This window comes from Geotrypetes seraphini, chromosome 5 (genome assembly GCF_902459505.1).
Source record: "Geotrypetes seraphini chromosome 5, aGeoSer1.1, whole genome shotgun sequence".
Lineage (NCBI taxonomy): Eukaryota > Metazoa > Chordata > Amphibia > Gymnophiona > Dermophiidae > Geotrypetes > Geotrypetes seraphini.
In genome coordinates, this window is record NC_047088.1 from 181628868 (window position 1) to 181649294 (window position 20427).

The 20427-nt window shown below is 44.0% G+C and overlaps 1 protein-coding gene across 4 annotated transcripts in view; it reads left to right on the forward strand.

Moving 5' to 3' along the window:
• The window catches only part of STAT1 (signal transducer and activator of transcription 1), a 140824-nt gene that overhangs the window by 79136 nt on the left and 41261 nt on the right, over positions 1 to 20427 (forward strand). For all 4 annotated transcript variants that reach the window (XM_033944995.1, XM_033944996.1, XM_033944997.1 and 1 more), the window contains 5 exons: positions 9063 to 9115; positions 11733 to 11827; positions 14469 to 14608; positions 17086 to 17271; positions 17681 to 17756. In XM_033944995.1, coding sequence (XP_033800886.1) covers positions 9063 to 9115; positions 11733 to 11827; positions 14469 to 14608; positions 17086 to 17271; positions 17681 to 17756 — 550 coding nt within the window. The remainder of the gene's footprint in view (positions 1 to 9062; positions 9116 to 11732; positions 11828 to 14468; positions 14609 to 17085; positions 17272 to 17680; positions 17757 to 20427) is intronic.

Consider the following 20427-nt stretch of genomic DNA (forward strand, 5'->3'; position numbering starts at 1 on the left):
CCGCCGCAACGAAAGGCCGGCGTCAGCTGACTTGCAACTTCCTGTTGCAGTCGCTGTGCCGGGACTCCTGCCTTCGCCGGGACTCCTGCCTTCCACCGCGTTTGCCTCCTGCCTTGTCTCCGCACCTCCAGACCAGCAGCGGCAGCTGTGTATGCTTTTAACTTCGGCACAGAGCTGCCCCTAATCAATAGTTTAGCGCGGTTTCATAAGGCAGCCTCGGGGCCTTTGCTAGGCCGGCCCACATCGCATCATCGAAGCGGGCCGGCTATCAAAGGCCCCGAGGCTGCCTCATGAAACCGCGCTAAACTATTGATTAGGGGCAGCTCTGTGCCGAAGTTAAAAGCATACAGAGCTGCCGCTGCTGGTCTGAACTCTTGGGCCGCTGAAGGAGGGCAAAAAGCAGCTGTCCTGGAGGTTTCCCTTCCTCTCGCCTTTACAGGTTCCTTTTTTCCACCTTTTTTTTTTTCCTTCAAACGGCAACGGGCCCCAGCATCGACATCAATCAAGTAAGTTCCACTGTCAATCAAGCGGTTCTGCTCGGCCAAAGTTTCCCCTGTTACATGAGCCACCCTCAGGGGAAAGAAAGTGACCCACAAAGGTGAGGGGAAGGGGGGCAGATGATGGAAGTTGGGGGGGGGGAGAGAGAGAGAGAGAGAGAGAAGGGGCAGATGATGGAATGGAGGAGATGAGAGAGAGAGAGAAGGGGACAGATGATGGAAGTGAGAAGAAGGGAGAGAGAGCAGAAGGCAGATGGATGTCAGTTGAGAAGGGAGAGCAGATGCTGAATGGAAGTGGGGAAAGAACACATACTGGATGGAAGGAGGAGATAAATAAAGGGGGAAGAAAATAGTAAGATAATGGAGGGGTGAGGGAAAGGGGTGACAAGCTGTGTGTAGACACAGTGAAAAGAGGGAAACGGGACTAAATAGTAAGAAAGAATTTAATTTAGATGGAGGCAGAAAATAGAGAAGGAAGACCAGAGAAGAAAAGGGAAGAGAGAGCAGAGAATGATCAGATCTGAGTGGAGGAAATGAGAAGAGAGATATGCTAAAAACCACAGGGGGGAGGGAAGGATAGAGATGCCAGACCATGAGGGGAACAGAAGGAAGATGATGGATGCTAGACCAAATTGGGGGGTGGGGGGGGCAGGAAGAGAGATGGCAGGGAAAGACAGACAGTGAATGGAAGGGGCAGATGCTGGACTGAAGAGACAGAGAAGGTTATCATGCTGCTGTACCGGGCCATGGTACGCCCTCACCTGGAGTACTGCGTCCAGCACTGGTACTTTAAGAAGGACACGGTACTACTCGAAAGGATCCAGAGAAGAGCAACTAAAATGGTTAAGGGGCTGGAGGAGTTGCCGTACAGCGAAAGATTAGAGAAACTGGGCCTCTTCTCCCTTGAGCAGAGGAGATTGAGAGGGGACATGATAGAAACATTCAAGGTACTGAAGGGAATAGACTTAGTAGCTAAGGCAGGGAGAACGAGAGGGCACTCTCTAAAGTTGAAAGGGGATAGATTCCATACAAACGTAAGGAAGTTCTGTGGTAGAAAGCAACATATTTATTTGGCTCATAACTTGCTGGCGCCCGATATTTTTAGCTCACAGTGAAAAAAGTTTGCTCACAACACCCGCCCGCTTAGAGGGAACACTGGTGCCTAGCCCAGGATACCTTGGGTTTTGTAGGCAGCCCCTTAGTCTGGACCTACTGTGGATGGGCAAATTCCCAATTTATGTTGAGGAGCTAGATCTCACAAGGGTAAATTTGACTCCTCTTGATCGTTATTTGCTCTAAAGTATACTTGCTCACTGTTGTTAATACAATGTTAATTATCTTGCGTCAGCTTCCTCCTGGTTTGTTTCTCATCGATACTACTGTATAATAACATATCAGTACTTTTGCTTGTGAACCAAGGAGTGTTTTATGGAAAAGCTGGCTTTATTGCCAGGACACTGTACAGCAGTTTTTAAAAGCAGTTCTATAAGGCATGCCTATATTAAGGTGCCAGCGTTTTTAGTAAATATTAGCATTTACTAGTGTTAGTACTCCTCATGGGATTAGTGCTCTTAATTGGCAAATATGTGTGTATGTAAGTGGTGCTATTCTATAAACGTAGGGCCTAGTATTTAGCATGTTATCCGCCCGCACTCAACCCAGATATTTCATGCCAGGCTGTTTCCAGCAACAAATATTGAATATCCTTTTTTTTTTGGGGGGGGGGGGGGGTGGGATCGGCTCTGTCTTAACCGGCTAAGTGATTATTCAGTGATGACTGGTTAAGATAATAACGGCAAAGATAGGACTGCTATTTGTGTGATCTGATTTGCCTGCTAAACATAGCCGGTCAGCACTTGAATATTTGAATCTAGCCGCTAACCATGAATATTCAGGAGAGATAACCATCTGTCTCCTGTTGAATATTAGTGGTTAGCTGTCCGAATACTATTTAACCGACCAGGAGCCTTTCCTGGCCAGTTAAATAGTGCTGTATATTGGTGGGGGTGGGAAGGGAATAGTGTATATGCCACTTAGCATGCAACTGTAAGTAGGATGTACTTGTGGATGGAGTATGGTTGTTTTGACTAGTGACACACAAAACTTTTAAAGAATACTAGGATACACGCTACAAGGTGTGCTTAGGTGTGGCAACTTACACCCCCATTGATATGACACGGTAAACAAAAAACTTGAACAAATCAGCAATTGGCTAAATGATAATATGTTGGCTCTTAATACATCTAAATCAAAAATAATGTTTTTCCCTTGTAAAAGCACACAACTAATACCATCACCTAGCTATCTTAAATCAACGCCACTACAAATAGTACATACTATAAAAATACTAGGAGTAACCTTTGATGAAAAACTATCCTACCTTAACCAAATTAGCACTGTTGTCCAAAATTGCTTCTATTGACTACAAATGATAAGGTCTATAGCAAATCTTCTAGAACCTTCATCTCCGAACATACTTATACACTCTCTCATTATTTCTAGAATTGATTACTATAATGGTCTCTATAAAGGTACAACTCAAAAAGAATTAAGAACACTACAAATAATACAAAACATGGCAATAAAACTTCGAACAAAAAAAAAAAATATGACCACGTAACCCCAATACTAATAAAATTTCATTGGCTACCTGTCTCCTACAGAATAAGCTGTAAGATCGTATTACTTACCTTTAAAACAAAGACCTCCAAACAACCAGAATTCATCCATAGATTGCTAATCCCATATACACCCTCAAGAACGTTAAGATCACAAAATCAGAACCTTTTAGTAATACCCACACCACAACAAATAATTTATGACACTACATGCTCCGCCATATTCTTAGTCACAGTACCTCAATTATGGAATTCCATCCACTCTTATCTCTGCAAAGAAACCTCTCTGGATAAATTTAAATCGAACCTGAAGACCTTTTTATTCAAGGATGCATTCGATTTATGAATTTCTTTCATTCTATTTATCTCCTACACAAATGAAATTCTCCTCTTCCTTAGTGTTGTAACCTTAAATGTCTTTCTTTCCTATTTAAAATTATAGTTCTTCCCCCTAACCCCTTGTAATCAAAAGTAATTAGCATAAATAATGTTATGTCTGTCCGACCTGTAAGTGTTAATATTTGTTTTATCTGTCTGACCTATAAATGTTAATATTTGTCTTCTATATTTTATAATTTTACTATTTTGTACACCGCCTAGAAGTTATTCTAGGTGGTATAACAATTTTTAATAAACTTAAACTACACTAATTGCAGATCTGAGCTTCCCTCGGGCTCTGGGGATTTCTTCAGTAACCCTGGTTCAAGTGTACTATTACTGTATTCCTGAGGGCCTTTTGAACCAAGAACTGGCAATTCTGAATCTTTACCTAAGAACTATTTTGTGTAATTACTGTTTACATGAAATATTATTCAGCCCATGGTTATGTGAACAAATGGAGTCTGAAAAATGTGCACTGAAGCTTTACATTTTTATCCCAGGACAAGCAGGCAGTATATTCTTAATGCATGGGTGACGTCACCAACGGAGCCCCGGTACGGACACTTTTAACTAGAAAGTTCTAGTTGGCAGCACCGCGCATGCGCGAGTGCCTTCCCGCCCGACGGAGGAGTGCGTGGTCCCCAGTTTCTTCGTTTCCGCGGAGCGAAGAAGTCGCATGTGTTTCAACGGCTGTTGAAAACTTAGTTCTGCCTTCCCGCTCGCGTACTTTTTTCCGTTTTTTTCCTTTCGGATCCCGTTAATTTTCTTTATACAAAAAAAAAAAATAAAAACTCATCGAGTTTTCTTTATTTTTTTTACAGCCGGCCCCAGCGGGGCCTGTTGCCACCATACAGGCCTCTGGCTTTGATTTTGCGGAGGCCGTGTTTCCCTTCATGCCCCCTCAACCGGGTTTTAAGAAGTGCCAGCGGTGTGCACGCCCGATCTCTCTTACCGACCCGCACAATTGGTGCCTGCAGTGCTTGGGTCCAGAGCATCGGGCGGACACCTGCACCCGCTGTGCTACGCTTAAAAAGCGCACATTAAAAAATAGGCAGATCCAGCAAAATATTCTCTTCGGTACCAGATCGGCCATGGAATCTGCCGCGACGTCAACGGCACCGCAAAAGTCGACACCGACTACTTCGACTCCACCAGATCCTTCTTCGGGGTCGCTGGCCCCAGGTAAGCCGGCTAAGAAGCCTTCCACTTCCCTTGAGCGCCCTCCTGCCACGGTTGCGACACCGGCAACCCCAGCACCGCATCGACCCCGCAAACGCTCCGCTCCGATATTGGTGAGTGCCTCGTCATCGGCCTCGTCATCGCCGGAGCGTAGAGCGGAACCTATGGTACCGAAAAAGAAAAAAGCGGTACCGGTGCCCCCCCTGGACGACCGCATTGCGGCCATACTCCAAACCCAGTTACAGGAGCAGCTGCAGCAACAACTCCAACATCTGTTGCCGGCGTTACTGGCACCGCACCTTTCGGTACAGGACCGGTCCGAGCCTCGCACCATTCCATCGGTGTCGACCCCCTCGTTACCGCTCAACACTTCCATGCCGGTCCTGTCGGCTGAGCCACATCTTTCTCAACCTACGGTACAGACCCGCTCTGATGCCGATCCTTCTCGGTACCAGGTACGGCACCGGTCTTCCTCACCCGGTACCGCCTCGGTCCGCTCTGGCAAGTCTCTCTCCAAAACCCGCCATGCCGAGCCCTCCACACCGATGTCCCGCCGTGCGCACCCCGACATCAGGGACCCAGACTTATGGGAAGAATCCCCACATGGTACCGAGGAAGATGCTTCCTCCACGGACGAGGAACCTTCAGTGACTGATACCGTTTCAAAACCTGAACAGTCCTCGTTCACCAAATTCCTCAGGGAGATGTCTGCTGCTCTTTCTATTCCCTTAGAGTCTGACTCTAAAAAGTCACAGGCCTTTCTCGATGCCCTAGACTTTGAGCAACCCCCGAAGGAGTTCCTCAACTTACCCGTACATGACATCCTACGGGAAACTTTTTATAAGAACTGGGAGAACCCCCTCACTGTCCCTGGGCTCTTCCTCAGCCGTTGGGAGGTCATCACATCAGACCAATGGGTCCTCAACATCATTCGCCACGGCTACTCTCTCAACTTCCAGACTCTTCCACCAGACAATCCTCCCGTAGAGTCTGCTTCTCACTCCTCCCAAACCCCCCTCCTCCTGAGGGAGGTCCAATCCCTCCTTCTTCTCAATGCCATCGAAGAGGTGCCTCCGGACCAAAGGGGTCAGGGATTCTACTCCCACTACTTCCTGGTTCCCAAGAAGACTGGAGACCTCCGTCCCATCCTCGATCTCAGGGACCTCAACAAGTGTCTGGTCAAGGAGAAGTCCAGAATGCTCTCCCTTGCCATGCTTTACCCTCTTCTCTCTCAGCACGACTGGCTATGTTCCCTGGACCTCAAAGAGGCCTACACTCACATCCCAATCAATCCGACTTCATGTCTCTACCTACGGTTTCAGATACAGCACCGTCACTATCAGTACAAAGTGCTACCTTTTGGCCTCGCTTCATCGCCCAGGGTGTTCACCAAGTGCCTTATTGTGGTGGCGGCCTTCCTCAGGTCTCACGACCTCCAGGTGTTCCCCTATTTGGACGATTGGTTGGTGAAGGCACCTACGTCTCCACTTGTGCTACAAGCCACTCATTACACCATCTCTTTCCTCCACCTCCTGGGGTTCGAGATCAACTACCCCAAGTCGCATCTGCTTCCCACACAGCGACTTCAGTTCATTGGAGCAGTTCTCGACACCACTCTGATGAGGGCGTTTCTCCCCTCCGACCGTCAACGGACCCTGCTCCACCTCTGTCGTCAGGTGCTCCTTCATCACTCCATTCCAGCCCGACAGATGATGGTCCTCCTGGGCCACATGGCCTCGACGGTCCATGTGCTTCCTCTGGCGCGACTCCACCTCAGGACATCTCAATGGGCTCTTGCCAACCAATGGTCGCAGACCACGGATCTTCTTTCTCATCCCATCTCTGTGACATCGTCTCTTCAGCAATCTCTTCAATGGTGGTTGAACTCCTCAAATCTTTCCAGGGGCCTGCTCTTTCATCTACCCCCTCACTCCATGATCATAACCACAGATGCCTCCCCCTATGCATGGGGAGCTCACCTGGGAGATCTTCGCACCCAGGGACTCTGGTCCCCTCAGGAGCGTCAACATCACATCAATTTCCTGGAACTCAGAGCCATGTTCTATGCTCTCAAGGCCTTCCAGCACCTTCTCTACCCTCAGGTTCTGCTCATGTGCACAGACAACCAAGTCGCCATGTACTACATAAACAAGCAGGGCGGCACCGGATCTCCCCTCCTCTGTCAGGAGGCCATCCGCATCTGGACCTGGGCCACGGCCCACAGTCTCTTCCTCAAGGCTGTCTATATCCAGGGAGAACAGAACTCCTTAGCCGACAATCTCAGCCGCATCCTTCAACCTCACAAGTGGACTCTAGATCCTCCCACACTCCACTCCATCTTTACTCGCTGGGGCACTCCTCAGGTGGACCTCTTTGCAGCTCCTCACAACCATCAGCTGCCCCAGTTCTGTTCCAGACTCTTCTCTCCTCATCGTCTGGCCCCGGATGCATTCCTGCTCGACTGGATGGATCGGTTCCTCTATGCCTTTCCTCCACTGCCTCTGATGTTGCGGACGTTACCAAACTCTGCAGGGACAGAGCCACCATGATTCTCGTCGCTCCTCGGTGGCCTCGCCAACACTGGTTCTCCCTCCTGCTCCAGCTCAGCTCCAGGGAGCCCATTCCTCTTCCTGTGTTTCCTACTCTACTTACACAGCAGCATCAGTCTCTACTGCATCCCAATCTGTCTTCGCTCCACCTGACAGCTTGGTTTCTCTCGGGCTGACCTCTCCAGACAATCTGTCTCAGCCTGTCCGTCGTATTTTGGATGCCTCCAGGAAACCGGCCACCCTCCAGTGTTACCATCAGAAGTGGACCAGGTTCTACTCTTGGTGTCTCCTGCATCACCACGATCCCACCTCAATGGCGGTGGAAACTGTTCTGGACTATTTGCTCTCTCTGTCCGACGCTGGCCTCAAGTCTACCTCAATCAGAGTCCACCTCAGTGCCATCACTGCGTTTCATGAGCCTATCCTCGGAAAACCTCTCACGGCTCATCCACTGGTTTCCCGGTTCATGAGAGGCCTCTTCAATGTCAAACCACCTCTGAAGCCTCCTCCAGTCGTCTGGGACCTGAATGTGGTTTTATCAGCCCTCATGAAACCTCCCTTTGAGCCTCTTGCCAAAAATTTGCTCAAATTTCTTACGTGGAAGGTGCTTTTCCTCATTGCCATCACCTCTGCCAGGAGGGTTAGTGAGCTACATGCACTGGTTGCCGACCCACCTTTCACTGTTTTTCACCATGACAAGGTGGTTCTGCGTACCCATCCTAGATTTCTCCCCAAGGTGGTCTCGGACTTCCACCTCAACCAGTCCATTGTGTTGCCTGTCTTTTTCCCTAAGCCCCATTCTCATCCTGGGGAGCAGGCATTACACACGCTAGACTGTAAGCGCGCCCTTGCATACTACCTTGACCGTACCAGGGCACACCGCTCGTCACCTCAGCTCTTTTTGTCCTTCGACCCTAACCGTCTAGGTCGCCGTGTCTCTAAACGGACGCTTTCCAACTGGCTTGCTGCCTGCATTGCGTTCTGTTATGCTCGGGCCGGTCTCTCACTGGAAGGTGCTGTCACGGCCCACAGGGTCAGAGCTATGGCTGCTTCTGTGGCTTTCCTCCGCTCCACGCCCATCGAGGAGATCTGCAAGGCTGCCACTTGGTCCTCAGTTCACATGTTCACTGCTCACTACTGTCTGGATGCCTTCTCCAGACGGGATGGACACTTCGGCCAATCTGTGTTACAAAATTTATTTTCCTAATGGCCAACCATCCCTCCTCCCTCTCTGTTAGCTTGGAGGTCACCCATGCGTTAAGAATATGCTGCCTGCTTGTCCTGGGATAAAGCACAGTTACTTACCGTAACAGGTGTTATCCAGGGACAGCAGGCAGATATTCTTAAGTCCCACCCACCTCCCCGGGTTGGCTTCTTAGCTGGCTTATCTTAACTGGGGACCACGCACTCCTCCGTCGGGCGGGAAAGCACTCGCGCATGCGCGGTGCAGCCAACTAGAACTTTCTAGTTAAAAGTGTCCGTACCGGGGCTCCGTCGGTGACGTCAACCATGCGTTAAGAATATCTGCCTGCTGTCCCTGGATAACACCTGTTACGGTAAGTAACTGTGCTATTTGGTGTAGAATTTTCAATTTTTCTGTAGATATTCTCAAGAAGCATTTAAGTTCTATAGACAGTATTTTTCATAAAGAGATTTTAAGTCTAGTGTACAGGATTATTGGTCACCTCTCTTTACAACCTGAGATGAGACTAGGACAGTGGGAGACTTGGCCTTCATTCTCACCACTCATGTAAATTGGGTCCATTGACTTGTTTGCTGTTCAATAATAACATAAATCAAATTTTTATTTAAATGGTTTTTATTAATCTATTATTTAGGTCCGAATACATGCACCGACGATGGACTCATTCTATGGTCAAGATTCTGTAAAGTAAGTTCCTATAAACCATTTTGAGAGAAAAGGTGTGGTGGCCATGTTAGTCCACTCTTCAAGGTAATATGTAGAAAAAAAGGAAAAAAATAATACATTTTTTTACTGGACTAACTTAATGTAGTTTATGATTAACTTTCAAAGGTAACCCCTTCTTCCTCTAATCTGAGGAAGAAGTGGTTAACTTTGAAAGCTAATCATAAACTACATTAAGTTAGTCCAAGAAAAATGGTATTATTTTTTCCTTTATGTTTTGTTTTATTTCTACATATTACTTATAAACAATTTGTATTTGTGATCTTGGGAAAGTCACTTAATCCTGCCTGGCTTTGGGTACAAATTTAAATTGTGAGACCTGGAACAAGGAAATAACTATTGTGCCTAAATCTAATTCACCTTAAGCTAAATCCCATCCCTTTCCATGTATATTAGCTATTATAAAAAGCTGAAACTCAAATATCACTTCAAAGGATTGTTAAGGGCATTAAAATAAAACCTGCACTCCTGTCAAACATCAGATGACATCTTATGTGTTTTTTTTTTCCTATGATAATCCTTCCACAAGTATTGCTATCATTGAGCACAGGCAGAAAATGTTTGAATTTTTTTTTGATTCATTTGGTCTTTTCCTTCCCCTCCCCTCCCCTCTTTTTGGGATTTTTTTAAAGATCATTTTACACATTCATGTTAAAAATTTGCATCATATATTAGAACTTTTTAATATGCATAAATCAGCTTTGCATTAATTCATAGGTAATACGTGTAAAATCAATATTGTACACACTAAAAATTTAAGACTTAGCAATGAATGCATATCCCTAGTCAATTTTTGTCTGATACACTGTATGATTCTAGAACCTTTAGTGATGTGGAATATTTTGGATGAATTATGAGAGGACAATTTTTAAAGTTCTCATATATACTATAAATATTACCAATGCGACCCTTAGCTACCTCTGCCCAAGAACCACTGTCATTAGATCTATGAGGCTCCCACCCACTGACTCGTTAACCTGGAAAAATACAGAGATTTGGATTTTCCCCCATTTTGAAACTTGGCCCAAGTACACAAAGCCCCTCCTTGGAAGACTGATAGAAAGCCCCTAAGTGGGGAGTCTTTTACCATTTGCTGCACAGAGAATGTCTAAATCCTCAGAGCATTACAATACTTTCAGTATTAGAGCTTACATGAAAGCAAGTTTACATCGATGCATTGTAGCTAGCACTCGGGGATGTTATGAATTGGTTTGTCTGATGGCTGTCTCTCCACGTGTGTCTTTTATGCTGTGTGTTTGCATGTGCATAAAGTCTAACCTGAGGTGGGCAAACCTTGACATATGTTATTTTTAGAGGACTGTCTGGGTTCTCAAATGGGCTTTCTAAAACCCAGCAGTTTGGGTTTTGAAAAGCCCCGAGCTATGGCCACGTCTGGAGGGCCATCAACAAGCATGCGCGGATGATGTCACACGCATCCGCACATGCTAGTGAACCTTCAAATGTAGCCTGCAGATCAGGGGGAAAAAAGACAGGGCTTCTTGGGGGGCGGGGCAGGGCTAGGGGCGGAATGGGATGGGGCCATGCATCTGGGTTTGTCCGTCGTTAAATATGGTAACCCTATACCATGGTCCTCTAGAACCACAACCCAGTCAAGTTTTCCACAATAAATATACATGAAATTTATTTGCATAATAATGGAAACAGTATATTAAATCAATCATGTACTGTATATTCATGGTGGAAATCGTGAAAACCCAACTGATTTGTAGCCCTTGAGGACTGGGTTGCCTGCCCCTGTTCTATTCAGTTTATTTACTTCCTTTTCTCAAAGTCAAGTTTGAGATTCAGTAACTGTTTGCTATAAGGACATTTAGGGGTAATTCTATAAGAGCCGCTTAGATTTAGATGTTAAATGAGCATAAATGCTGTTATTTCAGTTACTTACATGTGTTAACACATATATACATAAAATATAATATTCTGACAAAGCTCTATTCTCTTAAGTAGGAACCAGTTTTTAATGGCATGTACTTTGTAGGTGGGCATTCATATGGGTGAAGTTTAGGAGAAAGGTGAGCAGGGCACATACTTATACATGAAAATTATAGAATACTATTGTTTATTGAAAGCTTCTATACCGCTACTAATGACCGGGGAGTCAGTTCAGAGTGGTTTACATGAGCTTCTGTAATGGTGTTACAATACATGGTAATACCATAGATGGTTAGCACTGACAGTTTAGTATACTGTTTATATGCACTATCTTTCCCTATATATACACTAGGGAATACTGTATTCACCCTGTATATACATTCATCTTGCATATTTATGCAATAGTATATTCAACCTATATATATACACTCATAATACTATGATGATAATAAGATAATGCACTCATAATATTATGATTTACACCAGCTCTATGGCTGATATAAGTGTACATGTATTTAACTTGTTACTGTAGTATTCTATAAAGAAAAATAGATACCTACCTTTCTTTCTTGAATAGGCTCTGAAAAGGCATGTTCTTGGCACCTAAAAATAGGTGTCGTTTTAGAGATGTGGCCTTTAAAAGGAATTTGTTTAGTTGGAAATTATTTGGTGTGTATTGCAATTTCAGGAAAATATACATGACAAAAATTTTTCCTTCTGGCTGTGGATTGAAGGGATTCTTGAGCTCATTAAGAAGCACCTCCTCTCTCTCTGGAATGATGGGTACGTAACACAGATACCATGCTATTAGCTTTCAGTGTCACAATTCAGATGTATTTCATTCAAAAGGAAGGTGGAAGATCAGGGATTTGAACAGGTTGGCCAGTGCTCTTTTTCTGTTGGACTCTGGTCCCGTTGTCCTGTCACGGCTGAGTCGAAGGCAACTGACACACAGCACAATTCAGTGCCGCCAAAGTCCATGTGTGAGAAGTGAGTGTGTAGCGAGCAAGCAAGAACGGGAGAATAAATTCACAACAGCAAGGCAGATCCAGATTGAACAAGCAGCTGGGTTTGTCTGGCAGATTACAAGTACAGTAAAGTCTTGGTTATCCGATGTAAATGGGACTGACGGTTGGACAATCTAAAGTTGGATAATACAGAAAAAGTGGATGAGGGATGAAAGAGAGGCATATAGAATGCATGTTTCAAAAAAGGAAGCAGTAGCAAGTTTACAAGCTTAATGTGCCCAAGAGTCTTTTCTAGTACAGCTGCCTAAACACGACAGGAAACTAAACACGACAGGAAAAAAAGAAACCTGAATGCATCTCATTAATTATGCTGTGATGTCACCTAGGTATGTCAGGTAATCCATAATGTCAATTAAACGAAGGTCAGATAAGCTACACTCTACTGTACCTCATGGAAACGCAGGTGCTCACATACTGTCTGCCAGCTACTCAAGGGACCTTGGAAGCTTCATGTTTGGGCAACAGTCATGATGCTGATGCCAGATATTCAATCATTGCAGATCTTCGAGATTTGACATGGGAAAGGAGGGTGCTCAAAGTGAGAATCTTGTTTACTCTTGTGTTCAAGATAATGGAATACAAGGAGAAATTTCACAGTCAGCGCTGTCGTTAATAGCAGAGATAATAGAACAGTGGTCTGAAATTCGCGGCCTGGGGGCCACATGCGGCCCGCCAGGTACTATTTTGAGGCCCTCAGTATGTTTTATCATAATCACAAAAGTAAAATAGTTTCTTGATCATATGTCTCTTTAGCTATAAATTACAATATTATCATTAAGACTTAGCCACAAGGGAAAATCTATAAACTATAAAAAGTTTTACCTCATGCAAAATTGTCATTTCTTTCATAAGACATTAATTATTTTTTCTGAGGCCCTCCAAGTACCTACAAATCCAAAATGTGGCCCTGCAAAGGGTTGAGTTTGAGACCACTGTAATAGAATAAGAAGGCATACTGGGCTAGTTGCTCATGTTTCTGTAAAACTGAGGAACAGGTGAACAGAAAATAAAAAAGGATCAATTGCTTTACCAATACCAGATTAATCTCTGCCCTGACTTGCCCATGTCCCAGATACTTTTTCCTTGGGGTGACAGTGAACTTGTTAGCTGCACATCTAGTTAAGGCAATGACCTGATGAGCTGAGGGTCTGAAACTCCTGCACAAAAAAGTACATTAAGAAAGCAAGAGATGTGCAGGTTATTCTTTGACCCACTTCTGCAAATCAAGACTGGGATTGAAATTTGATATCTTTGCTGAAGAAATTGATATTTTTATGAGCTGTGAATGTTTGACTGCAGTAAACAGGGCCTAACTTTCAGGCCTGAGCTCTAGCCCTCTTATAGCATGCCATTCTCTTCCTCATCTGACTTTTTTGTAGTCTTTCTTTTCTTATGTTTTAGTAAATTGGTGTGGTGTTAGTCCACTTTCCAAGGTAGTATAAAGAAATAAAACAAAAAGCAAAGGAAATAAGATGATACCTTTTTTTATTGGACTAGCTCAATGCATTTTATGATGAGCTTTCGAAGGTAACCCTTCTTCAGATCTTTATACTACCATGTTTTAGTTTAAATAAACCAATCTGTGAAGACTTAGATACCTTTTACAGTTTTCAATGTCTTGGGCTTCTGTTGCTTTTTATTAAACCACTAGTCTTTAAGCCCGTTACATTAACGGATGCTAGAATAGATGTTTGTGTGTGTCTTTCTTTCTTTCTGTCTCTCTCCTTGGCCGCTTTGTGTCTTTCTTTCTTTCTCTCTCTCTCTCGGCCGCTTTCTGTCTGTCTGTCTTTCTTTCTTTCTGTCTCTCTCTTTCCTCGGCAGTCCACCACCACCCCTTGCCTGCTCCCCCTGTCCAGCAGTAGGCCTTCTCCCTTCCTTTTACCTCCCCCCTGTCCAGCAGCACCTCTTCCCTGCTTCCCCTGTCCAGCAGCAGGCCTTCTCCTTTCCCTGCTCCCCCTGTCCAGCATCCGGTAGCCCAGGCAGCCTCGGGGCTTTTGCTAGGCCGGCCCACCTCGCATTATTGAAGTGGGCCAGCCTAACAAATGCCCCGCGGTTCTGCGTTTGCTGGTCCGGGGGTGAGAAGAGGCGTCCCGGCAGAGCAGGAGTCAAACTGCCACCGCCGCTCAAATCTGTCCACGCACCGCAAGCCGTCGCAAGTTGCCCCACGTGCCGCAAATCGAATATGGCCACGGAAGCAGACACCACTGTAGTAGGGAACACAGCCTCCTAAGTGTGCATGTGCACTTAGGGTTTTATTAGAGAGGATTGTGACTTTCTCCTCATGGCCTGATATCGGATCTCAGTGAACCCATTCACATGCTCAGTATTTCTGGCTGGAAATAGTTTGGTTGTTTGCTCTGTGGATATAAATTTTGAGTTTTCTTTTGGTTTTGCAGGTGTATCGTGGGCTTTATTAGCAAGGAGCATGAGCGTGCCCTGCTAAAGGACAAGGCGCCGGGCACGTTCTTACTGAGGTTCAGCGAGAGTAGCAAAGAAGGTGCCATCACATTTACCTGGGTGGAAAGATCTCAGAATGGTAAGAAAATGTAGACTTGATTGTCTTATTCTTTTGTAAACCGCATGGCTCCTTACAGTTATGCAGTATAGACGCAAGTTTTTATGTTATGTTATGTTTAGTTGCAGCTTGCCTAGACACACCTGTTATAGAAATGACAGGGTGGAGGAAATATATTAGGTGTATCAAAATCTTTGCAAGTGTAAACATTGCAGATTTCTCATGGAAGGTTAGTCAGAATGGACAATGATGAAAATGCCCAGGTTAAAATTACTAATACTATAACTTTTCTTTATAGTGCTACTAGATATGTGCAGTACTGCAGATTTTTGTAAAAGTCCCTGTTCAAAAGAATTTACAGTCTATTCAAGGCAACCAAACAGGATAAATAGATTATGGGGCTGATATTCAGACCTTGGGAGTTATCTGGGCTGACTTCTGCGGTTGACTTTGAGCCTGAATATTCAATGCTGGGCCATTTACAGTGACCAGCACTGGCTGCTATAAACTTAAATGGCTAAGTCAATATTCAGCACTGGCCGGCTAACACAGAGAGTAGGGTTAAATGGTCAATATTCTCAAGAAGGGTAAATAGTGGAGTTCCCCAGGGGTCTGTGCTGGGACCGCTGTTTATTAACATATTTATCAGTGATCTAGAGATGGGAATAGCTAGTGAGATTATTAAATTTACTGATGACACAAAGTTGTTAAATCACAAGAGGCTTGTGATGAATTACAAGAAGACACTGGGAAACTGAGCATCAAACTTGCACTTGCTCACATTAAATGTCATCTGCCAAGTGATGTATTTGGGAAAGAGGAACCCAAACTATAGCTACGTGATGCTAAGTTCAATTTTAGGAGTCACTGCCCTGAAAAAGGATCTAGGTGTCATTGTTGAGGATACATTGAAGCCCTCAGCTCAATGTGTGGTGGTGGCAGCAGCAGCTAAGAAAGCAAATAGAATGTTAGGGATTATCAGGACAGAAATGGAAAACAAAGATGAGAATATTATAATGCCCTTATATCACTTCATGGTGCACCACACCTCAGATACTGTGTGCAATGCTGGTTGCTGCATCTCAAAATAACTATGGCAGAATTAGAGAAGGTATAGAAAACAGTGACAAAAATGATAAAAAGGATGGGACAACTTCCCTATGAGGAAGGGCTAAAGTGGCTAGGACTCTTCAGCATGGAGAAGAGACAAATCAAGGGAGATATGAGAGGTCTACAAAATTCTGAGTAGAGTGAAACAGGTGGATTTGAATCTTTCCAGAATTACTAGAATTAGGGGTCATGAAATGAAGCTACTGAGTTGTAAATTTAAAACAAAACTGTAGAAAATATTTCTTCACTCAATGTGTAATTAAACTTTGGAATTCGTTGCCAGAGAATGTGGTGAAAGCAGTTAGCTTAGCAGGGTTTAAAAAAAGGGTTGGATCATTTCCTAAAAGAAAAGTCCATAAGCCATTATTAAGATGAACTTGGCACAGTGCAACCCTATTGGCTCAATTTGCCCCTTCCCTTCTTGGACCTGTATAATGTTTTGGCTTTTATTTTTCTTCCTCAGCATCTATGTTATATATGTATTTTGATTAGTAGGCTAATCTGTGGACATTATTATGTTAATATCCTCTTGCCTATTGCTGACTAGATGGGGAATGGAATGTGTAGATTTGCTTGGGAGGGGAGGAGATGGGTTTATTTCTTATAATATATTGCATGTTATGTGTCGTATTGTACTGCTTATTGTCATATTCATCATATTCATTTTTTGAAGTGTTTTTCATACTGAATGCACTGTTAAAAAATCCCCCGACGAAGCCAATAATCTGGCGAAACGGGTCCCGTCGGGCTCTTATCGTTAAAACAGATAAGTGCATTATATTTTCAATTTTCACCGATTGCATTGTGGAGGTGTTTAATACACCATTAAATATTTTGTGGTAATCGGTTATGTGAGAGGGTTTTACGACCTATGATAGAGAACCTGTCCTGCTGAAGATACCATTGCTGGAATTGATTATTCTGTGTATGGTGCAGGCTTCTGAGGTCTTTCCCTTTAAAAAAATCGAAGTCAATTGCATGTGGAACCTATAATTTTCTAGTTGTGTGTCACATTTAAAGAGGTTCTTAACCATTGTTGTACTGAAGTAGTGACTATTCATCTGTATGACATCAATAAAAAAAAATCATTGAATTTAAAAAGATGGAATTGAGAAAATCCACTGCTTATTCCTAGGATAATCAGCATAAAATCTGTTTTACTCTTTGGGATGAGACCTGGGTTGGCCACTGTTGGAAACAGGGTACTGGGCTTGATGTACCTTCGGTCTGTTCCAATATGGCAACTCTTATGTTCTTCTATGCATTATTGAGAGCACATTACGGCAAATACAAACAATAGCACATTTTGCAGGACTACCTTTTAAATGCCAGTTTGGCAGACAGCATTGGTTGCAGTTTTTGGATGACATCTGTCTTTCGTATTGCAGAGCCCTTTTTCCATGCAGTTGAACCTTATACGAAGAAAGAGCTCTCGGCAGTATCATTCCCTGATATTATTCGTAATTATAAAGTGATGGCGGCTGAGAATATTCCTGAAAATCCTTTGAAATACTTATACCCAGATATTCCCAAAGACAATGCCTTTGGGAAGTACTACTCCAGGCCAAAAGAAGGTAAGGGAGTTGAATATTGTTCATACTTTTAGGTGAATTACTTTTTGTATGTATTACTAGGTATTAAGTAAGTGTTGGAGCACTGGGTTGTAATTCAGAAGTCCTGAGGCATGAAGTTCTACCACTGAGTCTCTGAGGGATTTTACCTCCCTCCGACTGCGGGATCCATTTGGAAACCAGGTGTTTTACTTGTGTCTGTTTCCCAGTCAGTAAATTCAGTTATTTATAATGGAAAGGATTTTTTTAATGACTGGTTGATTTTTAACAGTTAACTTGTAATATGAAAATGTGTCGGAAGTAGACTGGTTGACAAGAAGGGGTGTGGATTTAATAGAGGGGGGAGGTACAGACAATGAGATTATGTTACATTATATAGCAGTGACTGAGCAAAACTATATATTGTTTTTAGTGGCAGAACAGATGGACGTGGATGACCCCAAATCAACTGGATACATTAAAACTGAATTAATTTCTGTGTCTGAAGTGTAAGTATTTCTTAAAAATCATTCTGTATTGGTCTTCATTGTTTGATTGTAAAATCCATTGTACTTTTAAAAAATTTCTAGCTGCTTATTGTACCTCTGAGGTTGGTGGGAGTTTTTAAATGTTTTTGAAGTATATTTTGAAATGTCTCTCCTTGGTAGTCCATCTGATTGCCCAGATGGTGCAAGGGTAATGTCAGCATGCACTAGGAAAGCAGATGCTGGGCCACATCACAGGCAGAAGCTGGAACACAAAATCTCTTCACAGTGTGTGGCAGCATCATGGGAGATGAAGTCACCAACTGAGAACAGAGTCCAACAAACAAAGCTACCATGTGTCATACAGGGAGTCTGTATCCCACCATATGCGGACCGAATTAGGACATGTTGCTATTTGGCAGTAGTGATGATTGACTTGTTCTTCAAGGATGAGATTGGGGTGGCAACAGGATAATTAGTGAGTAGTAATTACGGTGTGGGGTCAGTTTGACAGGAACTCATGTGGATCTAATTTGAGGCATCAGCCACAAGTGGTAGGTGCTCCCTTAAGGTAGGGAGGTTGTAGGGATCCTGAGATATGTGGTGAGAGGAGTGGTGGAAGGAACCAGAGAAAACTGAGGGAGTAGGCACAGGTAACCTGAAAAGCTTGTGGGATGGGATAGATGGGGAAGTGGCATGAGGGGAGATTGATAGACTTAAGGGTGGATGTAGAAGGAAATTAGAGGACTGATGGAAACAGGAGAAATAAGAGGGTAGAGGGAGACTGAGAGAACTGGGTGGGTTAGGAGGGATACTGCCCCATTTCCCCTTGCTGATTCTTTAGAATAGTTCTCCCCTGCAGACACCTCATTCTTCTACATATGTATACTCCTCACATGCTGTTACCTACTAGGTTTGCTCATGGAAGGATTTGATGTGGCCACCCTTGAATACAAACCAATAAACTTAACTAGGAGAAATTCCAAAATGTCCATGCTTGGGTTAAGCTTATATAATAGAATCACTCTTTAAGAGGGTCATTTTTATCAGGCTGTCTAATCTGTGTGGCAGATACGATATTCATTACTTTTATTTTATAAAGGGAAGTATGAACATAAGTGCCATTATAGCATTGCCTTCCTCTCCAGAAAGCTCTTGCACAAAAGTTACGTTTGCTCTGAGCAGTTGCGTACCTGGTGGGGTGGGAACCTGAGGCAGAACACCCCTTCCTCTGGCTGGAATATTCCCCTCCTCCAGGCAGTGGGAAGGTGCATGGATTGGTCATGGGGCTGCAGGTCACCTGCATGCGGCTGTCAGTTGTGCTGGTCCCCTGCCCCAGAACAAGAATTTGATGTCATGGGGGCTGGCGAACCATAGACCTGCAGCTGCTCCAGCACTCTTGAGCTCCGTGTACCTTTGGTGGATCACCCCCTCACCCCGCCCTTGACGTATGACTGGCTCTGAGGCTCACACAGATGTTCCAGCACATTTTCCTCCAAATTCTATAAAAAGTGCTAAAATTTCTGTGTGAAATTTTGGTTATGTACCCAAATTGTGCGTGTAATTTAATTGAATAACAAACTAATTAATTGGCTTAAGTAATTATTGGAGCGTAAGTACATCAAGCCCCTTCTCTGGCAGTATTCAAATCCAGACTAAAAAATGTAAAGTAATGCACCTGGGTAAAAGAAATCCGTGCAGAACTTACTCACTAAATGGTGAGACCCTAGCTAGGACCACGGCAGAATGCGATTTAGTAATCATTAGTGATGACATGGAAACTGCCAATCAAGTGGAAAAGGCTTCCTCCAAGGCAAGGCAAATGATGGGTTGTATACGTAGAGGTTTTGTCAGCAGGAGGCCAGAAATCATAATGCCGTTGTACAGATCCATGGTGAAACCTCATTTGGAGTATTATGTTCAATTCTGGAGACCACATTACCAGAAAGATGTGCTGAGAATTGAGTCGGTTCAGCGAATGGCCACCAGGATGGTCTCGGGTCTCAAGGATCTCCCTTATGAAAAAAGGCTAAATAAATTGCAGCTGTACTCACTTGAGGAACGAAGAGAGAGAGGAGACATGATTGAGACGTTTAAATATATCACGGGTCGTGTCGAGGTGGAAGATTATATTTTCTGTCTTATAGGCCCCTCGTTCACCAGAGGGCATCCGCTGAAAATCAGGGGAGGTAAATTTCATGGTGATTCCAGAAAGTATTTCTTCACCGAAAGAGTGGTCAATCACTGGAACGAACTCCCACTGCAGGCGATCGAGGCAAACAGCGTGTCAGATTTTAAAAGAAAATGGGATATTCACGTGGGATCTCTAAGGGTGTAAAGCCAGGGGGGTGGGTCACTAGAGTGGGCAGACTTGATGGGCTATGGCCTTTTTCTGCCATCATTTTCTATTTTTCTATGACTCAAAGCCCCCTTTGAAGCTGCTTTCAATTCCAAACTCCAAACCACTCACAAAGCACCAGTATCTGTCTTATCATTCCTTCTGTAATTCCCCCCCTCCCCCCCCCCACCTGAGCACTGTGTATTGATGAAACCTTTTTGTCCAATTTATCTGTCTTCACTAGATTGTAAGCTCTTTTGAGCAGGGACTCTCTTTTCTGTATTTTGATGAACAGTGCTGCGTATGTCTAGTAGCGCTATAGAAATGATTAATAGTAGTAGTAGTGATTAAAATCAG